Genomic DNA, 23658 nt, shown 5'->3' on the forward strand with positions numbered 1-23658 from the left:
CAGAAAAAAAATTGTTCCCCCAAAAACCTGTTAGGAGCACGTTTCAGGCAATTTAAAGCTGATTGGTAGTGATTTTTTTGTGATTTTTTTTTCCCGTTTCGGTAGTGACGAAAAGTGACGAGTGACGAAAACAGAAAAAAAATTGTTCCCCCAAAAACCTGTTAGGAGCACGTTTCAGGCAATTTAAAGCTGATTGGTAGTGATTTTTTTGTGATTTTTTTTTCCCGTTTCGGTAGTGACGAAAAGTGACGAGTGACGAAAACAGAAAAAAAATTGTTCCCCCAAAAACCTGTTAGGAGCACGTTTCAGGCAATTTAAAGCTGATTGGTAGTGATTTTTTTGTGAATTTTTTTTTCCGTTCCGGTAGTGACGAAAAGTGACGAGTGACGAAAACAGAAAAAAAAATGTTCCCCCAAAAACCTGTTAGGAGCACGTTTCAGGCAATTTAAAGCTGATTGGTAGTGATTTTTTTGTGATTCTTTTTCTCCGTTTCAGTAGTGACGAAAAGTGACGAGTGACGAAAACAGAAAAAAAATTGTTCCCCCAAAAACCTGTTAGGAGCAAGTTTCAGGCAATTTAAAGCTGATTGGTAGTGATTTTTTTGTGATTTTTTTTCCCGTTTCGGTAGTGACGAAAAGTGACGAGTGACGAAAATGTGAGCTTCTAGATCTGCTATTTTCAAATAGCCTAGGTTTAAAATAGGTTTAAAGTGGTTAATGTTTCATTATATCATAATTTATATCTGAAAAGTAACTAGCTCTAAAGTTTTCAAATAATTGTAGTGGAGTAAAAGTACAATATTTGCCTCCAAGATGTAGTGGAGTAGGAGCACGTTTCAGGCAATTTAAAGCTGATTGGTAGTGATTTTTTTGTGATTTTTTTTTCCGTTTCGGTAGTGACGAAAAGTGACGAGTGACGAAAACAGAAAAAAAAATGTTCCCCCAAAAACCTGTTAGGAGCACGTTTCAGGCAATTTAAAGCTGATTGGTAGTGATTTTTTTGTGAATTTTTTTTCCCGTTTCGGTAGTGACGAAAAGTGACGAGTGACGAAAACAGAAAAAAAATTGTTCCCCCAAAAACCTGTTAGGAGCACGTTTCAGGCAATTTAAAGCTGATTGGTAGTGATTTTTTTGTGAATTTTTTTTTCCGTTTCGGTAGTGACGAAAAGTGACGAAAAGTGACGAGTGACGAAAACAGAAAAAAAAATGTTCCCCCAAAAACCTGTTAGGAGCACGTTTCAGGCTATTTAAAGCTGATTGGTGGTGACTTTTTTGTGAATTATTTTTTTCCGTTTCGGTAGTGACGAAAAGTGACGAGTGACGAAAACAGAAAAAAAATTGTTCCCCCAAAAACCTGTTAGGAGCACGTTTCAGGCAATTTAAAGCTGATTGGTAGTGATTTTTTTGTGAATTTTTTTTCCCGTTTCGGTAGTGACGAAAAGTGACGAGTGACGAAAACAGAAAAAAAATTGTTCCCCCAAAAACCTGTTAGGAGCACGTTTCAGGCAATTTAAAGCTGATTGGTAGTGATTTTTTTGTGAATTTTCTTTTCCGTTTCGGTAGTGACGAAAAGTGACGAGTGACGAAAACAGAAAAAAAAATGTTCCCCCAAAAACCTGTTAGGAGCACGTTTCAGGCTATTTAAAGCTGATTGGTGGTGACTTTTTTGTGAATTCTTTTTTTCCGTTTCGGTAGTGACGAAAAGTGACGAGTGACGAAAACAGAAAAAAAAATGTTCCCCCAAAAACCTGTTAGGAGCACGTTTCAGGCAATTTAAAGCTGATTGGTAGTGATTTTTTTGTGATTTTTTTTCTCCGTTTCAGTAGTGACGAAAAGTGACGAGTGACGAAAACAGAAAAAAAATTGTTCCCCCAAAAACCTGTTAGGAGCAAGTTTCAGGCAATTTAAAGCTGATTGGTAGTGATTTTTTTGTGATTTTTTTTCCCGTTTCGGTAGTGACGAAAAGTGACGAGTGACGAAAATGTGAGCTTCTAGATCTGCTATTTTCAAATAGCCTAGGTTTAAAATAGGTTTAAAGTGGTTAATGTTTCATTATATCATAATTTATATCTGAAAAGTAACTAGCTCTAAAGTTTTCAAATAATTGTAGTGGAGTAAAAGTACAATATTTGCCTCCAAGATGTAGTGGAGTAGGAGCACGTTTCAGGCAATTTAAAGCTGATTGGTAGTAATTTTTTTGTGATTTTTTTTCCCCGTTTCGGTAGTGACGAAAAGTGACGAGTGACGAAAACAGAAAAAAAATTGTTCCCCCAAAAACCTGTTAGGAGCACGTTTCAGGCAATTTAAAGCTGATTGGTAGTGATTTTTTTGTGATTTTTTTTTCCCGTTTCGGTAGTGACGAAAAGTGACGAGTGACGAAAACAGAAAAAAAATTGTTCCCCCAAAAACCTGTTAGGAGCACGTTTCAGGCAATTTAAAGCTGATTGGTAGTGATTTTTTTGTGAATTTTCTTTTCCGTTTCGGTAGTGACGAAAAGTGACGAGTGACGAAAACAGAAAAAAAAATGTTCCCCCAAAAACCTGTTAGGAGCACGTTTCAGGCTATTTAAAGCTGATTGGTGGTGACTTTTTTGTGAATTCTTTTTTTCCGTTTCGGTAGTGACGAAAAGTGACGAGTGACGAAAACAGAAAAAAAAATGTTCCCCCAAAAACCTGTTAGGAGCACGTTTCAGGCAATTTAAAGCTGATTGGTAGTGATTTTTTTGTGAATTTTTTTCTCCGTTTCAGTAGTGACGAAAAGTGACGAGTGACGAAAACAGAAAAAAAATTGTTCCCCCAAAAACCTGTTAGGAGCAAGTTTCAGGCAATTTAAAGCTGATTGGTAGTGATTTTTTTGTGATTTTTTTTCCCGTTTCGGTAGTGACGAAAAGTGACGAGTGACGAAAATGTGAGCTTCTAGATCTGCTATTTTCAAATAGCCTAGGTTTAAAATAGGTTTAAAGTGGTTAATGTTTCATTATATCATAATTTATATCTGAAAAGTAACTAGCTCTAAAGTTTTCAAATAATTGTAGTGGAGTAAAAGTACAATATTTGCCTCCAAGATGTAGTGGAGTAGAAGTAAAAGTGTTGGAAATTGGAAATACTCAAGTCAAGTACAAATACCTCAAAATTGTACTTAGGTACAGTACTTAAGTAAATGTACTTGGTTACTTTCCACCACTGGTGTTGAAGTGATCATCATTTGGAATAACTTGACGTTTCAATGACACAGCCAGTGCTTCAAACAAGTCCACTCTAAAAGAATAACCATACTTCCATCACGATGGAGAACTTTCTTTATTGATAACATATCATGTTATAGTGGGTTCAAGTAGGGAGCAAAAGGCAGAGACATTTACAGTGCATTCAAAAGGATTGTTACGCTCATTAGTGCCACCCTGTGTTCACTTTTGGAATTGGGTGCTGCCAGGGTATTCACTACTTGAATAGATGGCATAGTAGTCACTTCTCTACATCATGTGTTTGTTTTTTTTTGTCATTGCTTTAGGCTTACGCAAAATATTGCACTTCCTACTTCCTCTTATAACACAAATGTTCACTTTGTTGTGTAAGTGCTTCGTTACTTGAACAATACAGCTTTATGCCATATACATATAGACCTGGAAAAAAATCAGCATTAAAAGCAAATCAATTCAAAGTGCATTTGCAAATATGCAAATTTAAACCCTGCCTGGCAGGCAGAAGGTTTTATATTTGCATTAGCACTACCTCCCAGTCAATATGTAAAAAGGCTGTGGGGGGGGGGGGGGGGCTTTCTCAAGATGCTAATAGTGCAAAAGGTGCGGCATGAAAACTTCAAACATACAGTACAGTATATGTACCCACACAGAACGGTATTTAACCCATTAAGACCGGGAACGCATTTGTGTCATTTTTAGATTTCTTTGGCTATTCAAAAATAGCAGATATACAAGCTTTTAGATCTGCTACTTTTTTTATAAAAATTGTGAAAATGTGTGCAAATCTTTGAATATATATATTTTAAAAGCGAACATTTGTAACTAATTGTTTTGCTTCTGGGGGGTCCCTGGAACAAAATATTTTACAATTGTTTCAAAAATATATATTCAAAGATTTGCACAAGTATTCACGATTTTTCAAAGATAGCAGATCTACAAGCTCATAAGCGTGGCACTCACTATGAGCTTGTAGGATCTGCTATTTTTGAATAGCCAAAGAAATCTAAAAATGACACAGATGCGTTCCCGGTCTTAAAGGGTTAAAGAGAGTGCAAAAAGATAAGGCACAGAGAAATTATGAACAATTTTGGAAACTGCCACAGTAGAGGCATACAAGCACAACCACGAATGGACTGTGTGCATCATAACTGTAGTTCCCTGTTCCAGAAGAGGGTGCCGTTTTCATTTCCTGGTTCCGGGTCAGTTTTTCATACCTTCGTTGTTATGCGTTTCCGGTTTCAAATCTGCTGCTGGGCCAATCAAATGAGGCTATGAGAAACTGACCCGGAACAGGAAACAGGTATGCCACCTTCTGGAAAAAGGGAACTACAGTTACAGGTACAGGTATTTAGGGCAAGCGAGTCAGTCGCCGTACCGAACGTTCCGAAGTCCGCATTCAGCGGACTCAGTGCTGTCCGAGTTATGCCGAAAACAAGCGCTCCGTCACGTCTCGCCTAGGGATGGGACATCATTATTATCGTTTATCGTGACAAAAAACTCTCACAATAATCATATCGCAGGGATTTAAATTTATCGTGAAATTGTCCTCCGTAAAACGCACCTGTAAAAGAACGTACTTGATACAGTCTTTGTTTCACTCGCTAAATCTCTTTGCCAAAAATAGCAGATCTACAAGCTGACAACGCTGACGCGTTGTCAGCTTGTAGATCTGCTATTTTTGGCAAATGTTCCACCCCCAGACTATGGATGCATGGGGTTCAAGTGGTTAACAAAAGTGGCATTTTACGTGATATCATAAATCGCAATTATTTCGGTCACAATGATCGAGACATGACATTCTCATGTCGTCCCATCCATAGTCTCGCCTCCTACGGAAACAATCATAGCCTACAGTTACGCACAGGAGTTATAGGCAAGGAGGAGAACTGCTCGTTTTGTCAAAGGAACGTGCCTCATTCCTCCTAAGACCTCCTAACTACATGTTGAGCTCCAGCAGGTAGCGCATGCGACACTGGCTCTCTTTGTACACCAGGTACTCGCTGTTGTAGAAGGAGCTGCTGTTGTACTGGGCGTCCTCCGCCGGCTCCCCCTGAGGGACCACGACCTTCCTGCCGTCCAGAGTGATGAACGTGTCCTCAGCGGGGGCTGGAAACAACAGAGCAGATGTCTTTTTTTTAGTATCAGGGTTCCCACACATTTTTAACAATGAATTTTCAAGACTTTTCCAAAGTATTTTACCCCATTTTCAGGACTATAGACAGGGGTGCACATAACTGGTGCGCATGCGCATGCGCACCCAAAATAAAAAATGCGCACCACATCAGGCGACGCGAGGCGCTTTTGCGCACCAACAGCTGGGACAGGAATTTCCAAGCTTTTATTTTTTAGCAAAACTAAAAAATAAAAGCCTGGAGATCGAGGCTAGGAATTTACTTCCTGAAGCCACACTCACACAATCACCCTAAAGCACCCGTCGGCCCCATGTACAGCCATTAGGCACAGGGGTAGAGATATGACTCGCGTTGCCTCGCATCGCCTCGCATTGCCTCGCTGCGTGCACGCAGCCAGCAGCGGCTGTTAGAGGCACTCGTCACCGATGATGAACGCACCGTAATGGTGCAAAATATGCCGTGAACGTCCCAATCTGGCGGATAAAATCAGCGCAGCAGCACAGGGCACCAACCTTGGGGGCTTTATCTAACAGCGTGAGAAAAAAAAACGGCGAAAATCGGCGGAATTTAGAAGCAGAGCGTCCTTTTTTTCTCGCCCCCCCCCCCGTTGACAAAACTGTCCGGTGGGCACCGTGCTGAACCCCCCCCCCCCCCCCCCCCCCCCGTTGACAAAACGGGACGGGCGCCATGCGCACCAAGTCACATGTCCAGGTGCTCTTCTGCGTACCAGACCTAAAAAGTTATGTGCACCCCTGACTATAGAAATCATACAGTGCAATAATGAGACTCTTAAACCAGTCTGCCATCAATGCCCCAAGACAGACTTGAGCGAAGGCGTCACGTGACAAAAAGAACAGATCTACTAAGCTAACAACGTACCAAGTAGCACTGCATGTTACCACAATTTACCTGTCTTTCACGTAATGTTAGACAAAAACAGTGTATTTCGTTTGCTGTCGGGCAGAAACCTCTTATCTCCGTACTTTAACTTCTTGTGGTTTTTTTTGTAAATCTTACAGCGTCACACAAAAGCATCAAAAGTAGCAGATCTACAAGCTCAAAACTACTCAAAACAAATCTACAAGTTTTGAGCCTGTAGATCTGCTACAGTACTTTTGCCATTTTAGAATTTGAATCCTGAAAAGTAAGTTTTGGAAAAGTAACAGTTTCCGACCGACAGAGACGATAGCCAAAGATTTTCCAAAACATTTGATTAATTCCAAACCTTTTCCAGGGCCTGGAAAACTGTTTTTCTAATTTCAAAATATTTCCAGGAATTTCATGACAGTGGGAACCCTGTAGTATAGTATTCAGTAACATAGTTCATGTTGTGGAGTTCCCTCTGCCAAGTATGTTATTTTCCTACATCTCACTTATAGCATGGCCACAATAAGGCTGAGGCTGTTTTTTTTTTTTTACAATTTGTACTTTTCTATTTGTGCTAAACAGCTACTAAAACTTGTTAACCAAGCAAGCAAACAGCTGCTACAGTTTATTGTCTCCGCCAGGAGTTTGTTTTCACTTTCCGTCAGCCAAGCAAACATTGGTCGAGCCTCACGTGACACTTGACAATACGGTGAAATAGTGTGATCTGATTGGCTAGTGACATTTAACGGGCTATAAATACATGTGTCACTTTGAAAGAGTCTGTGCCTCTTTCAAAGTGAGGTAAGACAGGAATAATCACGAAATGGCTGAGAAATGGCGGATACTGTAACAATTGGATAGGACACTTACACAGACAGGACAGATAGGACACTTACACAGACAGGACGGATAGGACACTTATACAGACAGGACGGATAGGACACTTATACAGACAGGACGGATAGGACACTTACATAGACAGGACGGATAGGACACTTACATAGACAGGACGGATAGGACACTTATACAGACAGGACGGATAGGACACTTACATAGACAGGACGGATAGGACACTTATACAGACAGGACGGATAGGACACTTACATAGACAGGACGGATAGGACACTTATACAGACAGGACGGATAGGACACTTATACAGACAGGACGGATAGGACACTTATACAGACAGGACGGATAGGACACTTATACAGACAGGACGGATAGGACACTTATACAGACAGGACGGATAGGACACTTATACAGACAGGACGGATAGGACAGTTATACAGACAGGACGGATAGGACACTTATACAGACAGGACGGATAGGACACTTATACAGACAGGACGGATAGGACACTTATACAGACAGGACGGATAGGACACTTATACAGACAGGACGGATAGGACACTTATACAGACAGGACGGATAGGACACTTATACAGACAGGACGGATAGGACACTTATACAGACAGGACGGATAGGACAGTTATACAGACAGGACGGATAGGACACTTATACAGACAGGACGGATAGGACACTTATACAGACAGGACGGATAGGACACTTATACAGACAGGACAGATAGGACACTTACACAGACAGGACGGATAGGACAGTTATACAGTAACTCCAGGTGGGGATACCAGTTTTATCCAACTAAGGTTTGGATAAAACAGACGGATAGGACACGGATAGGACACTTGTGTCATGTTACTATGACACAGTAACATGTTCTAATTAGAACATAAGAATTAGAACATTCCCAACATTCCCAACACAAGTCTGCTGGCGGAGACTTGTGCTCCGAGGAGCACTTTTTCTAGTTACTGTTGTTATCATTACATGCAGTTTAATACATCTCAAGCATTCATTGAGAACTAATTAAACTGTTGACCAGGACTATGTTGTTAATTCATGTGGACAAAGGGTTGTGTGAAGAAGAATGATGTTACCTGGTTCCATTCGTCCTCGTGCCACCACACTGTCGTAGCCATTGGGTGCTTTCTTTAGGCTACTATCGTCTTTGGTGATGGTGTATTCTTTACCCAGTGCCACCTCATTCAGAAACATCACTGCAGTGTTATTAGAGCCACGCACTGCAAAAAAAAGATCGATTTTTACAAAACCAGCCTCACTATGACAATTATCACTATCATTAACTAGGGTTGGGTACCGAAATTCGGTTCCAAGTAGGAACCGAATAAGAAATGGCGGGTACCGGGTACTCATCAAAAATATGCAATTTCGGTTCTGCATAATATCGGATTCCTATAGACGCGCTAAAGCCTTTTCAAACAAAAGGCGTTCAGAAGTCCTACATAAACGGCACAATCTGATAAAAAAAATCACAAATCCGGTAAAAAAAAACGTTGTAGGGAGGAGTATAGAGCCCAGCCGCATTCCGGTATGGCAACTGTATGGCATGCTAATGTTTTGAGACATATTGTATTTTATTACTACACAATAAATAAATATGTTTTAAATAACTGAGACACATTATAGTTATGATGAGTTTTGCCATAATCATGTAGCTCTACAACAGAGGCATAGCTATGTCAGCAATGGTACATTTTCAATTTATTTGTATGTATATACAGTATATTTTAAAATAATAAAAGTTTTCGGCCATTCGGTTTCCGGCCAAGTGTTTCCTATATTTGGTATTCGGTTTTGGCCAAGAATTTTCCATTCGGTGCATCCCTATTAAATAAACATTTGACCTTTTACCATTCTGGAACTGAAATATGGAACCGTTAGGAACCGGAACCGATAAGCAGAACCGGAACCAGAACGGGACTCGTAAAAATCCCAACGATACCCATACCTACCATTAATATCATTAATAGGAATGCAAATTATCGATTCATTCATGAATTGATAGTTGATAACCTTATTCGATTAATTGATAAGTGTTTTTTTAGGACCAAAAACCTCAAAGCGTTTTTTAGGACCAAAAAAAATTTGTCCGAAACCGGAAATGAGTGCAGAAACATAATTGTAACATTAACGAGCGTCAACGAGCATCAGCTGGACACAGACACAACCACGCCTCCCCTCTGCAGGGCTCTATGGAGTCTGTCTCATTTCTCTCCAAAAGCCCTTGAATATGATTAATTATTGTGATTAAGGTAAGCTCACATTTGATATCACACAGACCATAGCTGTAACTTTCACTAGCCCCAAAAAAAAATCTCTTTTTTTTCAATGAACTCTTTCAGTGCCAGAGTATTTTCATAAAGTACTCCCCCAGTGCCAGCAATTTTCACTTTTTTGTTGTTGTTATTTTGTAATTTAATTTTCAAATAGCTTATCTATATGCAGTCTTAAACTCATACGACAGTTCTACCAGTAGAGAGCGACAAATCGAGACATTGATCACCTCGTTGACTCGCTCGCCCCCTCCCAAACAGGCCGACGTCACATCCGGTCATAAACGGATGTGACGTTATCGACAATTTCTGATCGGGCTAAAATACGATGTTATACACGACTACGATGACTGATCGTCACCCAGACCAAAGAGAGTACCAGTAGACCTCTCTGTTCGTTTTGTATGACTTTCCCTATTCTGGACGAAAATGACCGCGGAAAAAAAATGAGAACCGGAAACGGAATCTGCGTCATGAAACCGGAACCCAGTGACTCTGAAGGAGTCAGGAAGTGAAAGTGATCATGAAAAATAAACAAAATAGCGCGACCACAGTAAAAAGTAAAAACTCGGGATTTCTCGTTCTGGCAGCGAGGGTACTCGGGGAAAACTCGGGGTATCTCGGGGCGTGGCACCGAGAGAGTTAATTGAAAATCGATACATTTGATCGATTATATTCTTAACGGCAATTGATCGATTATAGATTAATCGTTAACAACCCTAATCACTAATACCCTCCTCACCATAAGCAGCCGACTTGTTCTGTTCAGAGGCGAAGTAGATTCCGCGACCCACGCGTCCACCGGAGTGCGGCATGATGCGCAGGCCGCTCTTCAGAATGGCCGCTACCACGGCTATATTGGTGCCGTGCCACAGCAGGCGTCGGTTCTCCAGGCCGTCGTTCTCACTGAATCGCTCTGCCTGTGACACACAAGAACAAGATATAAGACGACTGACCCGGCTGTCACTTGCGTTGATATCTAACACAGGGTTCACCACAGTACATAATGATTTGTACCTCACTAGCTCTATCCATTTCCCAAATGTTGAGGATTTTCGGAGCATGGCTCCGATTTGCAGTTGCCTTCATGTATGTTTCAATGATCTTCGAATGAAACAAAAATGACAGACGAGAAAAACATGAGAAAAAAAGAATGGCCGTTCATTCAAAATACTGACAATAGACAACATATTTTTCAAGATCTGATGCATTATTAAAGGTAGGGTAAGTGATATGTTTTGGTCAAAACAAACTGAGTTCTCTATCCTGATTGGATAAAATTGGTATCCTGACCTGAAAATGCATTTTCTATTTAATAAAGAGCTGGAGAGACTCCTGTTACTGAACAAACACTCTATAGCAATGACTACTATCAGGATATAGAGCTATTCAACACTTATTTTAACCAAAGACTAACCATATCACTTGACACAGACAGTACCTTGAACTCCTTTGTATTTTTGCCCAGTAAAGTAAGCTTGCATTTCAGCGAGTTGTAGTCTTGGTCCAGAGGGTGAGGGACGCTCTCCACCAAAGTCTCCTCCTCAGCCTTCTCCGTCTCGGACTTCAGAGTCTGGGCGAGCTCAATGTCAGCCAACACCTGCAGGAGGCCATGTGGGTTGAGAAATTAAACTTCAGCACTGAATATTAGTGGTGTAACGATACAGTAACTGTATCGGTGCGTCAATTTTGTTTTCAACAATCGAAGTATATCCATATGTAAACAGCAACATATCGTATTGTTTGACTTTGTATCGTATCGTATCATTTTGCAATGCAAATAAATCGATTGTAACAAGTACAATTAGCATTGTATTTAGCCATTTTAAACCATTCAATCTGGGGACGCATCGCTGTCATTAGAGATTTCTTTGGCTATTCAAAAATAGCAATGCTATTTAGATTTGCAGATCTGCTATTTTTGAAAAAATGTGAAAATGGTGTGCAAATCTTTGAATATATATATTTTTTAAAGTGAACATTTGTAATTCAAATCTTTGCTTCTGGAAGTCCCTGGAACAAAATAATAGCGCGGCACTCGGTGCCGCGCTATTATCTGCTATTTTCGAATGGCCAAAGAAATCTCAAATGACACGAGATGCGTTCCCCGGATTGAATGGGTTAAGAAGAAAAAAGAAAAAGAAGGGTTTAATTACTTTTCTATAGTATGTGTATTATCTGTGTTCATGTCAAGAATCACCGTGTTTACTTATTTATATCCATAATAATAAATGTGTCCCTTAAAAAAACTCCGCTATCCACACGTTTCACACAGATTTAATGTATTTGCTAAATAGTTACTGCATGGATTTTAAATCATTGAATCGTATCGCCATGAATGAACCAATAACGTCCATGTATCGTATGGTCAACCATGTATCGTGATGTGTATCGTAGTTAAACATGTATCGTTACACCCCTATTGAATATCAAAAGGTTATGCTACCTTTGAAGACACAGAGTGTGTGCAAAAACATTACCATGAGCATCTCTTTCTTGCTGTCCACAATCTCTTTGGTGTTGATAATTGGTGGTCTGCTCCGCCCAAAGTTGTGTGGGACGGTGGTGAAGAACTTTGACGAAAGCTCTTGTAGAAGATTGTCTCTGCCTCTTTTTTGGTTCAAGGCCGCCTCGATCTCCTCCAGGACCTCAAAGCCTTTTGCAATCTGCACCTTACTCAACTTGCCCAATGGCATCTTCTTTATGTCTGACCCACGCACACACACACGCGCGCACACACACACACACACACACACACACACACACACGCACACACACACGCACACGCACACGCACACGCACACGCACACGCACACAGAGACACCCCTTTATTAAAACCAACTTCTGAATTAAATCACATTGCAGCGGATTTGGCTTGTGAGTATCAGATTCTAACACCTTGGACGTGGCAAATGTTTAAACAATGGCAACAAGGCAACAAAAGGCTTGTTGACACAAAAAATGTCATTTATTTTCTGTTTAGCAGTCTTTAAATAATCATGTTTACAAGATTAATCGACTACAAATATTTATGTTTGTTTTCCGGTCACAAAGGAATGTCCTTCCGTCAAGAATTAAAAACTAAAAATATTACCTGTATTCACAACATATCATTGCTGTTGGCAAGAAACCTTGAATTTCAACATTTTACGTTTTTTTGTGTGTGTGGTAAATTAATGCCCATTTAATCAAGTGTGTCGAAAATAGCCGATCTACAATCTCACTGAGCCCAATAAGCCTGCTGGGTTTTTCTTTTTACCTCCCCTGCACATAATTCAATTAATACCCCTACTAAACCTACTAAATCCCAAGGCATCAACCAGACAAAATGTTAAAGGTTAAAGGTATACGAGGGAGTTCAGAGGTAAATAAACAGCAGCAGTACTTTTCCCCGACCACCAGGGGGTGCCGCAGGAGGGAGTTCCATAGCGAGGTACTTTTTGAAGGCATGGTGCCCGAAAACAGGTTGCTTTATTGGGATACAATATGCGGAAATTCCCGCCCTGCTGGTTCTCTGAATTTTTATTTTTAAATAGGCTCTTTCATGATAAATTGACCACATATATGAAGTTAAACAACTAAATTCTATCCACACGCTATCTTAAAAGTAAATTCTGTGCCTCAAAAACGAAGTTTGAGAGCGTTTTAAAACCGAAAGTAAACGTTCATACGGACACGGACGCGCACGGACGCGCACATGCGTGCGTTAATTTACGTCCCGGACATAAACATAGAACACATAAACATTAGGGAAAATACGGATTTCAGAAGGAGGACTGTGTTTCAATGGAAGAAAACACCCCAGCATCATTATATAGTGGCTGATAGAGGGGAAAAAATGCAAAATATATATATATATTTTTTTTTTAAATTTAGGCTTAATGTTCCCTACAATGCCTTTAATAAGTCTTACACAATACGATGGCCTGTGTACGCGTAAACTTTAGCCTCCCTCACTGTGGGTCGATAATTTACAGCTGGAATCTATAGCCGTTGATCCTCAAAGCCAACAAGGGTGGGGTAAGTGACTACAATAGATTGCTTCTACGTATGACCCTTTTAAATGCAAATAGGCATTCCAGTCCAACAGGTATAATATTGGACTGTTACGCAGTGGTGGAAAAAGTGCTCATGTTCTTTACTTAAGTAAAAGTATAGTCAATACTGTCTGCAATGTAGAGATACTCTGTTACAGGTAAAAGTCCTGTATTTACTTGAGTAAAGGTACAAAAGTATTGGTGTAAAACTATACATTAGTAAAAGTACTCATCATGCACAATATCCCATTTCATGTTTCAAAATGTCTAAAAAAATATTTGAAAATAGCAGATCTACAAGCTCACAACGCGTCGCTTTGCGACGCGTTGTGAGCTTGTAGATCGGCCATTTTCAGATAGCCATGGCTGAAGTGGTTAATGCATGTTTCACAAAGTAACTTGTAACTAAAATGTTCAAATAATTGTGGTGGAGTATTTGCCTCTGAGATGTAGTGGAGTAGAAGTAAAAGTATTGGAAATTGGAAATACTCAAGTAACCTCAACATTGCACTTAAAGGAGACATCCGGTCATTTTAAGTGTTATGTTTGATGTGCGTCAAATCACTTACCGACGTAGAAATGAAAATCGCGTGACTCCACAAATCCCCCTATCGACCCCCACCGTTGGCATGATAGTAGGATGCTGGATAGCCCAAATTCGCCTATTTTAACAAATGCAAAGTCTGTTTTTTTGCTTCTAGTACTCATTGTTGAGTCCCATGATAATGTAACAGGCGCTAAAACTCCGAGAAGCTAACGGCTAATAACAGAACGAGCTAATGCTGGTTGCCTGTTTCTCTCCCGACCTGGCAATCTGGGGCTGCCATGCAGAGAGATAAGCAGGCCCAGCATTAGCTCGTTGACGCACATCAAACATAACACTTAAAATGACCGGATGTCTCCTTTAAGTACAGTACTTGAGTACGTGTACTTAGTTACTTTCCACCACTGCTGTTACGTAATGAACATTGCTTGGCTTCATGACCCTGAACGGGCGGGATAAGTGGGACAATGGTGGTAACGGCTGGATTAAGAGACACACCCACCTAGGTTCATACACTCCATGGCTTCCTTGAACATGTCTGTGCTGAAGATGAGCTTGATGAGGCTCTGTGTAGGATCATCCAGGGTGGGCGGCTGGTGGACTTTGCAACTCTTCCCGTCAACAGCATCCTCCACCTGCAGTATGTATCAGGGAACAGTCAGTTAAAGTTCTGTAGCTTGAAGGAAAAAGTGAGCCCCCAAAAAAAAGCTGTGGGCAGCCTATGGTTGATTTACGCAACAAGGGGGCAATGTAAATAAAACATGGCAAACAACGGGACATTTCACTAGTAAATACAATGCATTCAAACCAGTGGTGGAAAGTAACTAACTAAGTACATTTATTGAAGTGCTGTTGAGTAAATGTCTAATATACCTCTATATATATATATATATATATATATATATATATATATATATATATATATATATATATATATATATTTTTTTTTTTTTTTTTTTTTTAATTATTATTTTAAATACATTTTAGACTTTTGAAAACATGTGAAATGGGGACATTCTGCATAATGACTACTTTTACTTTTTGAGTAGTTTTCCCACCACTGCTTCAAACAATGAATCATACGTTGTTCCAACAACTCCATATCTGGCTATTACTTCTTTAAGTCTGTCATGGACAGAGGTTATAGATAAATCGAGTTGATGCTCAAATATTACCTTAACCTCAGCATCTTGTTCCCCGTCCACCTCTATCAAAGTGTACTTCCCAGCGTGAGACACGAAGTTAAGACGATCCGTCCACTTGTTCTGCGACTTGTCTTTGAACTTTTTCTCAAAGTCCTTTATTGCCTTTTCAGCGTCTCCGTGAGGCGGGGACAACTTTGATTGTCCCACTTCCCCCTGAAATTAGATTAGAAAATAAGACATGAAGGGACAGGAGGAAGAAAAAAACACTTATTAGCATTTTGCACAGAGTTCAATGTTAAGTACAGGGTTTCTCAAAGTGGGTGCCGTGGTAGCCTCGCGTAGCCAGACTATATCACTGCGTGGATATGAGTCTGGTGCTTCTATGAGGACGTTTTTTTTCTCCAAGGGGCGGGATCAAAGCAATGGCTCTGGACCCAATTGGTTAGACCTACAAACAACTACCAATTACAGTCTCCCATATTTGAATACTGGGCCCTGATTGGTCACCCCAGACTTCGGGAGCAGGAAATGGATTCACAACGGAGAGGTGCCAGACCCACATCGCAATTTTTGTTTTTGCACTGGCAGATTCGTCTGGTCCCAGGCTAGTGCTGTGGCACCCTAGGGTGCCGTGACCCAAGTCCAGTGGTGCCGCAGAATACTTGTATTTGGACTTCACTTCAGATTAACCACTTAGACCCTCTATACTTATTAAGACCACCAAACCTCCTTGCCATAAATACGTGTCACGTTGTAGCTTGTAGATCTGCTATTTTTGGTGAATGTTCCCCCCAGAATAGGGATGCTGGGGTTCAAGTGGTTAAATGTCAAGTATGAAGTTATTTTCAATCTGTCGTAATGGAAACTACTATTCTCTCAAGTTTTCCTTGTGACACATCTTAGGGGGAAAGATTTACATATGTACACGTACCACAATATGACGTAAATGTAACGTTCTATTAAAGTGTCAATGTAATTCAGGGGTGCCTTGGATGAAAAAGTTATTTACAGGGGTGACCTGAGACTGAAACGTTTGAGAACCACTGATGTTTAGTGTCTGGAAATCTTAAGTGAATTTAAACTTACCACTCTACCCCATCTGGTCCAACAGTGATACTTTCCATTTGCTTTGAGAACTTGAATGACATAAAATTTGTTGTTGTTTTGTCCACAGTTTGTTTGATTCAGCATGCAATCGTAGTCCTCGTACACCTGCGGGACAGAAGGAGAAGCACACTATTATTTTTGACACAGTTTGATGGTTCAACTTATCTAAAAGACAAGATCAAACTATACTGATCCCTGTAGGGCAGGGGTCTTCAACGTTTTCAGACCAAGGACCCCCTAGCTGAGAGAGAGATGAAGCAGGGACCCCCTCTATGTCGTATAAAATTGTGTTTCAGATTCATTTTTTTTTGTTTACGTGGTTTGCTCTTTTTTCCCCTCTACACCTATGCCTCTTGGCCAAAAATAGCCGATCTACAAGCTCACAACGCCTTGCGCTGCGAGGCGTTGTGAGCTTGTAGATCTGCTATTTTTGGCCAAAGTTCTCCTCAGAAAAGGGATACTAGGGTTCAAGTGGTTACGGTAAAATAAAAAATCCTATCACACAAAGATTTGGCGGACCCCCTGTAGTAACTCTGAGGATCCCCTGTTGAAGACCCCTGCTGTAGGGAAATTCATGTGTTGTCATAGCAACAACATCAGTAAGAATGAAATACAGGTGAGGTGCAGATAAAGAGTCAAGAATCAAACCAAAGACAAATAAGAATTAAAAAAAAGTAAGTGATGATCTTAGATGAGTCTCCGAATGAGTGGACATAAATGTACAGTGAATATATGAATACATATATGAATGAATTATAGACAGTACATCTATTGCTATTCCTCCATCGCTAATGAATATGAATGAACATAAAATGTACAGTATATCAACAATGAGTTTATGAATGAATATACAGTATATTGTGTCTAAAAAGAATGAACACCTAACATTTTTACTGGAGTATTTCCAATTTTCAATACTTTTACTTCTACTCCACTACATCTCAGAGACAAATATTATACTTTTAATCCACTAAAATGATTTGAAAACTTTAGTACTAGTTACTTAGATTTTGTAACTATATACATTTCGGCCATTCTAAAATAGCCGATCTACAAGCTCACAATGCTTCGCATCGCAACGCATTGTGCACTTGTAGATCCACTATTTTCAAAAGATTTTTATACATTTTATACATTTGAAAACTTGTGAAATGGGACACCCTGCATAATGAGTACTTTTACTTTGGTACTTTAAGCATATTTTGATGCCAATACTTTTGTACTTTTGACTCAAGTACATTTCTAATACAGGACTTTTACTTACTACTTAACAGAGTAAATCTACATCGCCGTATCGATACTTTTACTTAAGTAAAAACATTTTGAGTACTTCTTCCATCACTGTACTGTACCTCTGCAGACCTGAGCCCAGCATGCTCGTCCACCTTCCTGCGACCTTTGACCTGCGGCCCTGCAGCCAGCAGAGCCTCCTTAGCAGAGGTGAAGGCATCCTTAGGAGGCTCCTCCTCCTTTGGCTCAGGCTCCTCCTTCTTGACCTTCTTGCCCCCTGCTTTAGCTTTAGCTGAGGAGGAGGAGGAGGAGGAGGCTGCAGACCTTTTCTTTGGTGGCATGGTGGTCCTATGATTGAGTGATTGAATACTTTATTAACAGTTTGCAACAAAAAAGGAATGCACAGAAAAGTACAGTTCTATACAAGGTCTGCTAAAATTAAACCCAAGAAAGCATATGGCTTGTTTCTCACATATCAACACCAAAGCATAGTTTATTCTCTAGCACACATAGTTATATAACTGAGCAACATTTCAAAGCATAATTACCACGTATAATGTTATAGCCAGGAAAGACGTGTGATGATATGCTAGCAGTGCTGCTAGTTCCTGGTGCTTCCACTCAGCTGGCCAGCTCACAGATAGAGAAACCGGGCCAGCTAGGGACAAGTAGTGTTGCCAGGTTGAGAGAGAAATAAGCAGCCTGGTCTATGAAAACGAGCCCAAAAGAAGCGACTAGGCTACGGCTATTTGAAAATAGCCGATCTACAAGCCCACAATGCATAGCGATGTGAAGAGTTGTGAGCCTGTAGATCTGCTAAAAAAAAATGAACATTTTTGAAACAACACAAATCTTGTATGGGGGTCCCTGGCAATACATATTTTCAGATGGGGGTCTGCAGACAAATACATATCAATTTGGCTGGTCCTTGACATGAAAATGTTTGATAAACACTGGTTTAAACAAACAACAGGACAGCAAGTCCAAAATAAGCAACTTAAGAAACAAGCCGAAAATAACAAACTACACTTTAGAAACAAAACAAGCCCACAATATAAGCAACTACACTTTAGAAACAACAAGCACAACATAGTACCGCAACCCTAACTACCAATATTTACAAGCGACTTTACAGAAAAACAAGCACAAAGTCGCTTATAATAAGCGGGCATGGCAACACTAGGGACACGCTGAGGCATGCCCAGGCCGAGTAAGCCCATACAACTTAAAGACACAGAGGACAAAATAACCCAAAAACGCTCTATTACTTAAGACACTAACCTTTTTAACAGGATATCTCCAGACAGACAGACCGTCAAGTGAGTTTATTTGTTCAAAGCTTCTTCACTCCGCCTGAGATACCACACGTTAGTGCATGTATGTTTACACACTGTCACAGTGCGCTACAGCCTGACAGTGAATGAATGATGACTGCGCTCTTCACACTGCACTCTACCCTGTCATAGGTGGAGCTTACCGCCGCTGTCGCGCCCACCTGTAATATGCAATGGTGGAAAAAGTACTCAAAAGTAAAAGTATCAATACTGCAATGTAGAAATACTCTGTTACAAGTAAAAGTCCGTCATTCAAAATTTGCTTGAGTAAAAGTACAAAAGTATTGGTATTCAAATTTACTTAAAGTACCAAAAGTAGAAAGTACTCATTATGCAGAAGTTTTCAAATGCATAAAATGTATAAACATGTTTTGAAAATAGCAGATCTACAAGCTCACAATGTAGATCGACTATTTTCAATTGGCTGAAGTGGAAATCTGGGTAATGTATGTTTTAGTATCTAAATCTACGAAGTAGTAACTAAAGTTTACAAATAATTATAGGGGAGTAAAAGTATAATATTTGCCTGAGCTGTTGTGGTCTTGTGGAGTAAAATTAAAAAAATACCTCAAAATTGTACTTGTAAGTACAGTAGTACTTGAGTAAATATACTTACTTCATGCCACTGGGCTTGACAATTTGAGCTATGTGTGTTGACTCCCTAAATAAATGGAGCCACAAGAAAGGCAACCGCTCCCTGTCTTTTAAATCCACTCTTGAACAAAAGTATTTCCATGCAAATCAATTGCAGGATTACATTGCAGTGAGTTACAATGAATGTGTTAAATCAATGTATTTCATTTACCTGTATGACTGTTCTGTCAAATAAAAAGGCCCTGCCATGCCATACAGTAGGTTGGGACTGGTCCACGCCCAAGCCTGGTCTCACACATTATTTCTGCCTCAGTCTAGCTGAGGAGTAGAGTGGACTCTTTCACCCTTGCATTTAGTCATGGCTATAATTACTACTTCTTTCCTAGGAAAGATAACAGAATATTGTTTTGCCGGTGAGGTAAGAAACCGTAGAAGGGGCTTATAAGAGAACCTCACCGTTTACATTAAATACAATTTGAATCTATTAGTATTTATAAACAAAAAAAACAACAACAAAATATAAAAACAGATCATAAAGTATAAGAAAATATGACAAAAACATAATGCTTCTACTCGTGTGAAATATAAAAAAAAGTATACACATTTTCATGTGTTTGCCAACTATAGTAACTATAGGAAATACTATAAATTGAAATCCTTAGACTCCTTAGATGTTTGTCTATGAATATTTTCTCAGTGAGTTGCCCATGGCTTGGGAAATCTCTCTGTAGCTTTTTCCTCAGCAACATTATTTCAAAATAAAAAAAAAACTTTAAAGAAAAGAATCGCAACTTTTCATCAATTAAGAACAATGTTTCAAAAGTATTTCATAAATAAAATGAAAGATAATCTAATCATTTACATAAATACATTTGGAAAAAAAAATGTAAGACTCAAATACTTAAATGTATTTGTACTTGCAAGCTTTTCTGTGTCAGTCAAGATGAACATCATGTTGAAAGAATTCATATTGTGTGCACCTACTCCCTTACTTACGCCTACAGCCCAACTTTGGGCCTAGGCCACGAACAAGTGCTCTCCAGCTATAGGCATCCCGGTCCTGGGCCAGTTTCTCCAGCTATGTCCACATTTGTGTGGCCAGATCTCTTCACATCTGCCGCCAGGTGTTTCGTGGTCTGCCCCTCTGGCCTTCTCCCTTGAGGGTTCCAGAACAGGGCATATCTTGTTATATTACATGAGTGTGGCCGATCCATCCCCATCGTCTTTGGAGGATTTCTTCCTCTAGGTAGGTAGGTAGGTAGGTAGGTAGATAGCAGGCAGGCAGGCAGGCAGGCAGGCAGGCAGGCAGGCAGGCAGGCAGGTACTTTATTCATCCCGAGGGGAAATTAAGGTGTTACAGCAGCTCTCATATACGTACAGTATACAGGTGTTATTGAATTGCACCTATACTCTCAAGTGTGTTATATTGGCATGTAAAGTTCAAGTACCTGCTGTCATGTGTACAAACAATAGCCTACGATGGAAGCCCACATATATATATATATACATCGCAAGACCATTCTCTGGGCATTTACCCTACTCCTCTGTGTGTACAGGTCCTTCATGGGTGGCAGCCCAGTCTGCTGTGCTGGTGTGCTGCACTGTTTTAACCAACCTTTGTAGAGCCTTATACGGTCGTAGGTGGAGCATCTGAGCATAAGTTAGTAGCTAAAGTAGCCCATACAGTTTTGATGAGGGGAGTATTTGAAAGGGAACTAGGGAAGGTCACATTCACTCCTAAACAGCCACATTGTAGTAGCGATGGCCAATAGGCTCTATGCACAGCAGCCACATTGGAAAGAAATTGGGCCTCTTCTTACTTCCTTCACAGGTGTTACCAATGATACTAATGAAGGCTCTGTTCCATTCTGGTCAGTGTGCTGATATTGTGCATGTTGGCTCACTAGAAACACTCCATTTTGGTTCCCAAATGGCCCCTTATGGTGGGTGTGTAACTCTGAGAGTGTACAAATGTGCACATTTGTACACTCTCAGAGTTATGGTGGTCCTTGAAAATAAGACGACCACTGTGGCTGTGCCACACTAAATGGAACAGAGCCTTAATTAGTATTATTGGTAACACCTGTGAAGGAAGTAAGGAAGGGGCCCAATTCATATGGCTGCTGTGCATAGAGCCTATTGAGGAGTTCTGCCAGGAGAGGAAGACTCTACTGGTAATTCTTGAGGGTGGAGATGACACAGATTTCTGCTAGTCTAAGGATTTTAAAGGTGCACTACTATGTAACTTTTTTCTTCTACCCCGGATTTGAACCCAGTTTCCTGTGCAAGTGCTGACATTTTTTACCATTGAGCTAATAGAGCCTGCCTGCTTACTCAGGGGATACATTGGATCTTGACCATCAGGTCAAAAGTCGCGTCAGATCCTGATAGGTCTGAGATCCAGATAGGTGAGACATGACCTTTGACACAACCTAAAATAGAAGAGCAGGGAGACAAAATACAACCACCCCAATTGTACAAGTTATAGTGTATTAAAGGAATAGTTCACCCCCAAAATGACTTTTTTCTTATCGATTAGTCACCCCATGGTCATCAAATTATTGGCTTAGGAATGCGACAAAAACTAAAAAAATATCTATGAATTCAAGTCATGGGGTGACTAATCGATAGGAAAAAAAAGATTTTGTTTGGATGAACTATCCCTTTAACATACTCTGCCATACAGATTGGACAAAATTACATTCTATTCATTAAAATGTCATTTATGTACTATCATAGCTACTCATTTTCTCACCATGTAGAATAAGACCACACGGTTTGGACAGAAGATGGCAGTGTTAGGTCACAGATGGACATATTTTTGTGAAGCTGATATTCGTTTGGATTCTTGGCACAGCTTGGGCTTTAGTGAATGTCATCCAGTATTAGCAGATGTTTACTCGTGCCGGGTATTCTTTATTCCCAAACTGTTTGATTTGCAGTCTTGACAGACTGAGCAGAATTGACTGGATAAATATTAGACATCTCATACATTTAGGGCAATACTTAATCTACCTTCTGTATAATGTGTGAATATTTGGACTACTTTATACACTATGTTGCCAATTAATATTAGGTATATAAGTTGTTTATTCTAGCGTCTAGCATATAATTGCATAAAGTAACACTTGAAGAGATTAGTCTCCGCATATGAAACAAGTCATGTTAATCAACAGCTTTGCATATCCACAAAGGGCTTTTTAAAAGATCCTGTTATAAACAATTTCAGTCAGGATATTGTGGTTGAGAATGGGATTTTTGTTTACTTTGATGTTTCTGCAGGTATTTAAAGGACGACTTCACCCATTTTCAACCTATCTTCATATGATTGTTCCTCACTAATGCTCATTGTAATATGTTACCATTTTTGTCTACCCTGTCTGTGTCTTAGAGGAGGGCTGTGGCCAGTACAGAAACCCGCCTACCAGTGACATCATCAATTGGGTGATGATTCTAAGCTAATAGAAACTGCAAGATTTCTATTCCTTAAAAGTTAGCATGCTATAATAGAAGCCACATTTCAGTTAATCAAAAATACATTAAAAATGTTTAATCTTACTTGAAAAAAAATATTATGATGTCACTGGTAGGTGGGTTTCTGAAGTGTCCACAGCCCTCATATGAGACACAGGCTAGGTAGAAAGAAATGGCACCATTTTATCATGGGCATTAGTGAGGACCAATTATATGAAGATAGGTTGAAAATAGGTGAAGTCGTCCTTTAACAGCGTAGCTGATCACCTTTTCCTAAATATTATATGCATGCATAGGTTCATAACAGAATAGTCAATAGGTCCGCTCATTTTGATATTAATAAAAATCACATTTTCTTTATTTACATAAATTACAAGAAAGCACAAACTGGTTCACCAAATTTCTACATTAAAAACATCCTGTATGTATATATTACATTTAACAGATTTACTATAAGTTACTCCATGTCGCAAGTAGAATCTTTAATTAAAAAACGGGCTATTATGGAACTTCATTGGCATCTCTTTTAAAATCGCTACTAGTCAAAGAAAATAAAAAATAATCAGGACATTATTTTGTACTCACAGCACTTAGAGGACAACACAATCAGGATGATGTTCTGTGTGACCTCTTTTAATATCAGAAACACCTGATTCTGGACTAGTGATTATACAGTAGAACTCTGTTGTTTACGATGCTTGGCACAGAGGAACCCAGAGGAACCCTTTAGATCTTCACAAGGAGGACGTGGTGGAATCCACGACTTCTCGTCCGTTGCACACTGTTGGAACGACTGAGGCCGCTGATGCTGCAAAAAAAAACATAAAATACCCCATTTCT

At 39.8% G+C, this 23658-nt stretch overlaps 2 protein-coding genes across 4 annotated transcripts in view; both read right to left on the reverse strand.

Annotated features, from left to right (window-relative positions):
• Positions 1-4863: 4863 nt before the first annotated feature.
• Positions 4864-18846, reverse strand: parp3 (poly (ADP-ribose) polymerase family, member 3). Of its 2 annotated transcripts, XM_084063443.1 has the most exons (12): positions 18698-18843; positions 17965-18074; positions 17539-17764; positions 16166-16291; positions 15110-15292; positions 14437-14569; positions 11834-12060; positions 10795-10953; positions 10371-10457; positions 10096-10273; positions 8157-8300; positions 4864-5307 (listed from the first exon to the last, which is right to left on the reverse strand). In XM_084063443.1, the coding sequence occupies exons 3-12, from the start codon at positions 17755-17757 to the stop codon at positions 5138-5140; spliced, it is 1626 nt and encodes a 541-aa protein (XP_083919569.1). In that variant the 5' UTR covers positions 17758-17764; positions 17965-18074; positions 18698-18843; the 3' UTR covers positions 4864-5137. The 2 variants fall into 2 exon arrangements, with proteins under 2 accessions (XP_083919569.1, XP_083919570.1); XM_084063444.1 differs by lacking the exon at positions 17965-18074 and having other exon boundaries at positions 18698-18846.
• A 4706-nt stretch (positions 18847-23552) lies between these two features.
• grm2a (glutamate receptor, metabotropic 2a) overlaps positions 23553-23658 on the reverse strand; it is a gene marked incomplete at its 3' end in the record, with an annotated part of 51553 nt that continues 51447 nt past the window's right edge. Inside the window, exon 9 of one of the 2 annotated variants that reach the window (XM_084063442.1) lies at positions 23553-23620. In XM_084063442.1, coding sequence (XP_083919568.1) covers positions 23553-23620 — 68 coding nt within the window. Of the gene's footprint in view, positions 23627-23658 lie in introns of both variants that reach the window. The other variant, XM_084063441.1, reaches the window with a different exon arrangement.

Source organism: Gymnoscopelus microlampas, assembly GCF_963454915.1.
Source record: "Gymnoscopelus microlampas genome assembly, chromosome: 7".
NCBI classification, from domain to species: Eukaryota; Metazoa; Chordata; class Actinopteri; order Myctophiformes; family Myctophidae; genus Gymnoscopelus; species Gymnoscopelus microlampas.

Bases quoted from the DNA above. Each gene is read 5' to 3' on its own strand.
- parp3 (XM_084063444.1), bottom strand. From the start codon at position 17,757: ATGCCACCAAAGAAAAGGTCTGCAGCCTCCTCCTCCTCCTCCTCCTCA. The intron at 10,274-10,370 runs GTACAAATCATT...TGTGTGTCACAG, and splicing joins AAATGGATAGAGCTAGTGAG to GCAGAGCGATTCAGTGAGAA. The intron at 8,301-10,095 runs GTGAGGAGGGTA...TTTTTTTTGCAG, and splicing joins GAACAAGTCGGCTGCTTATG to TGCGTGGCTCTAATAACACT.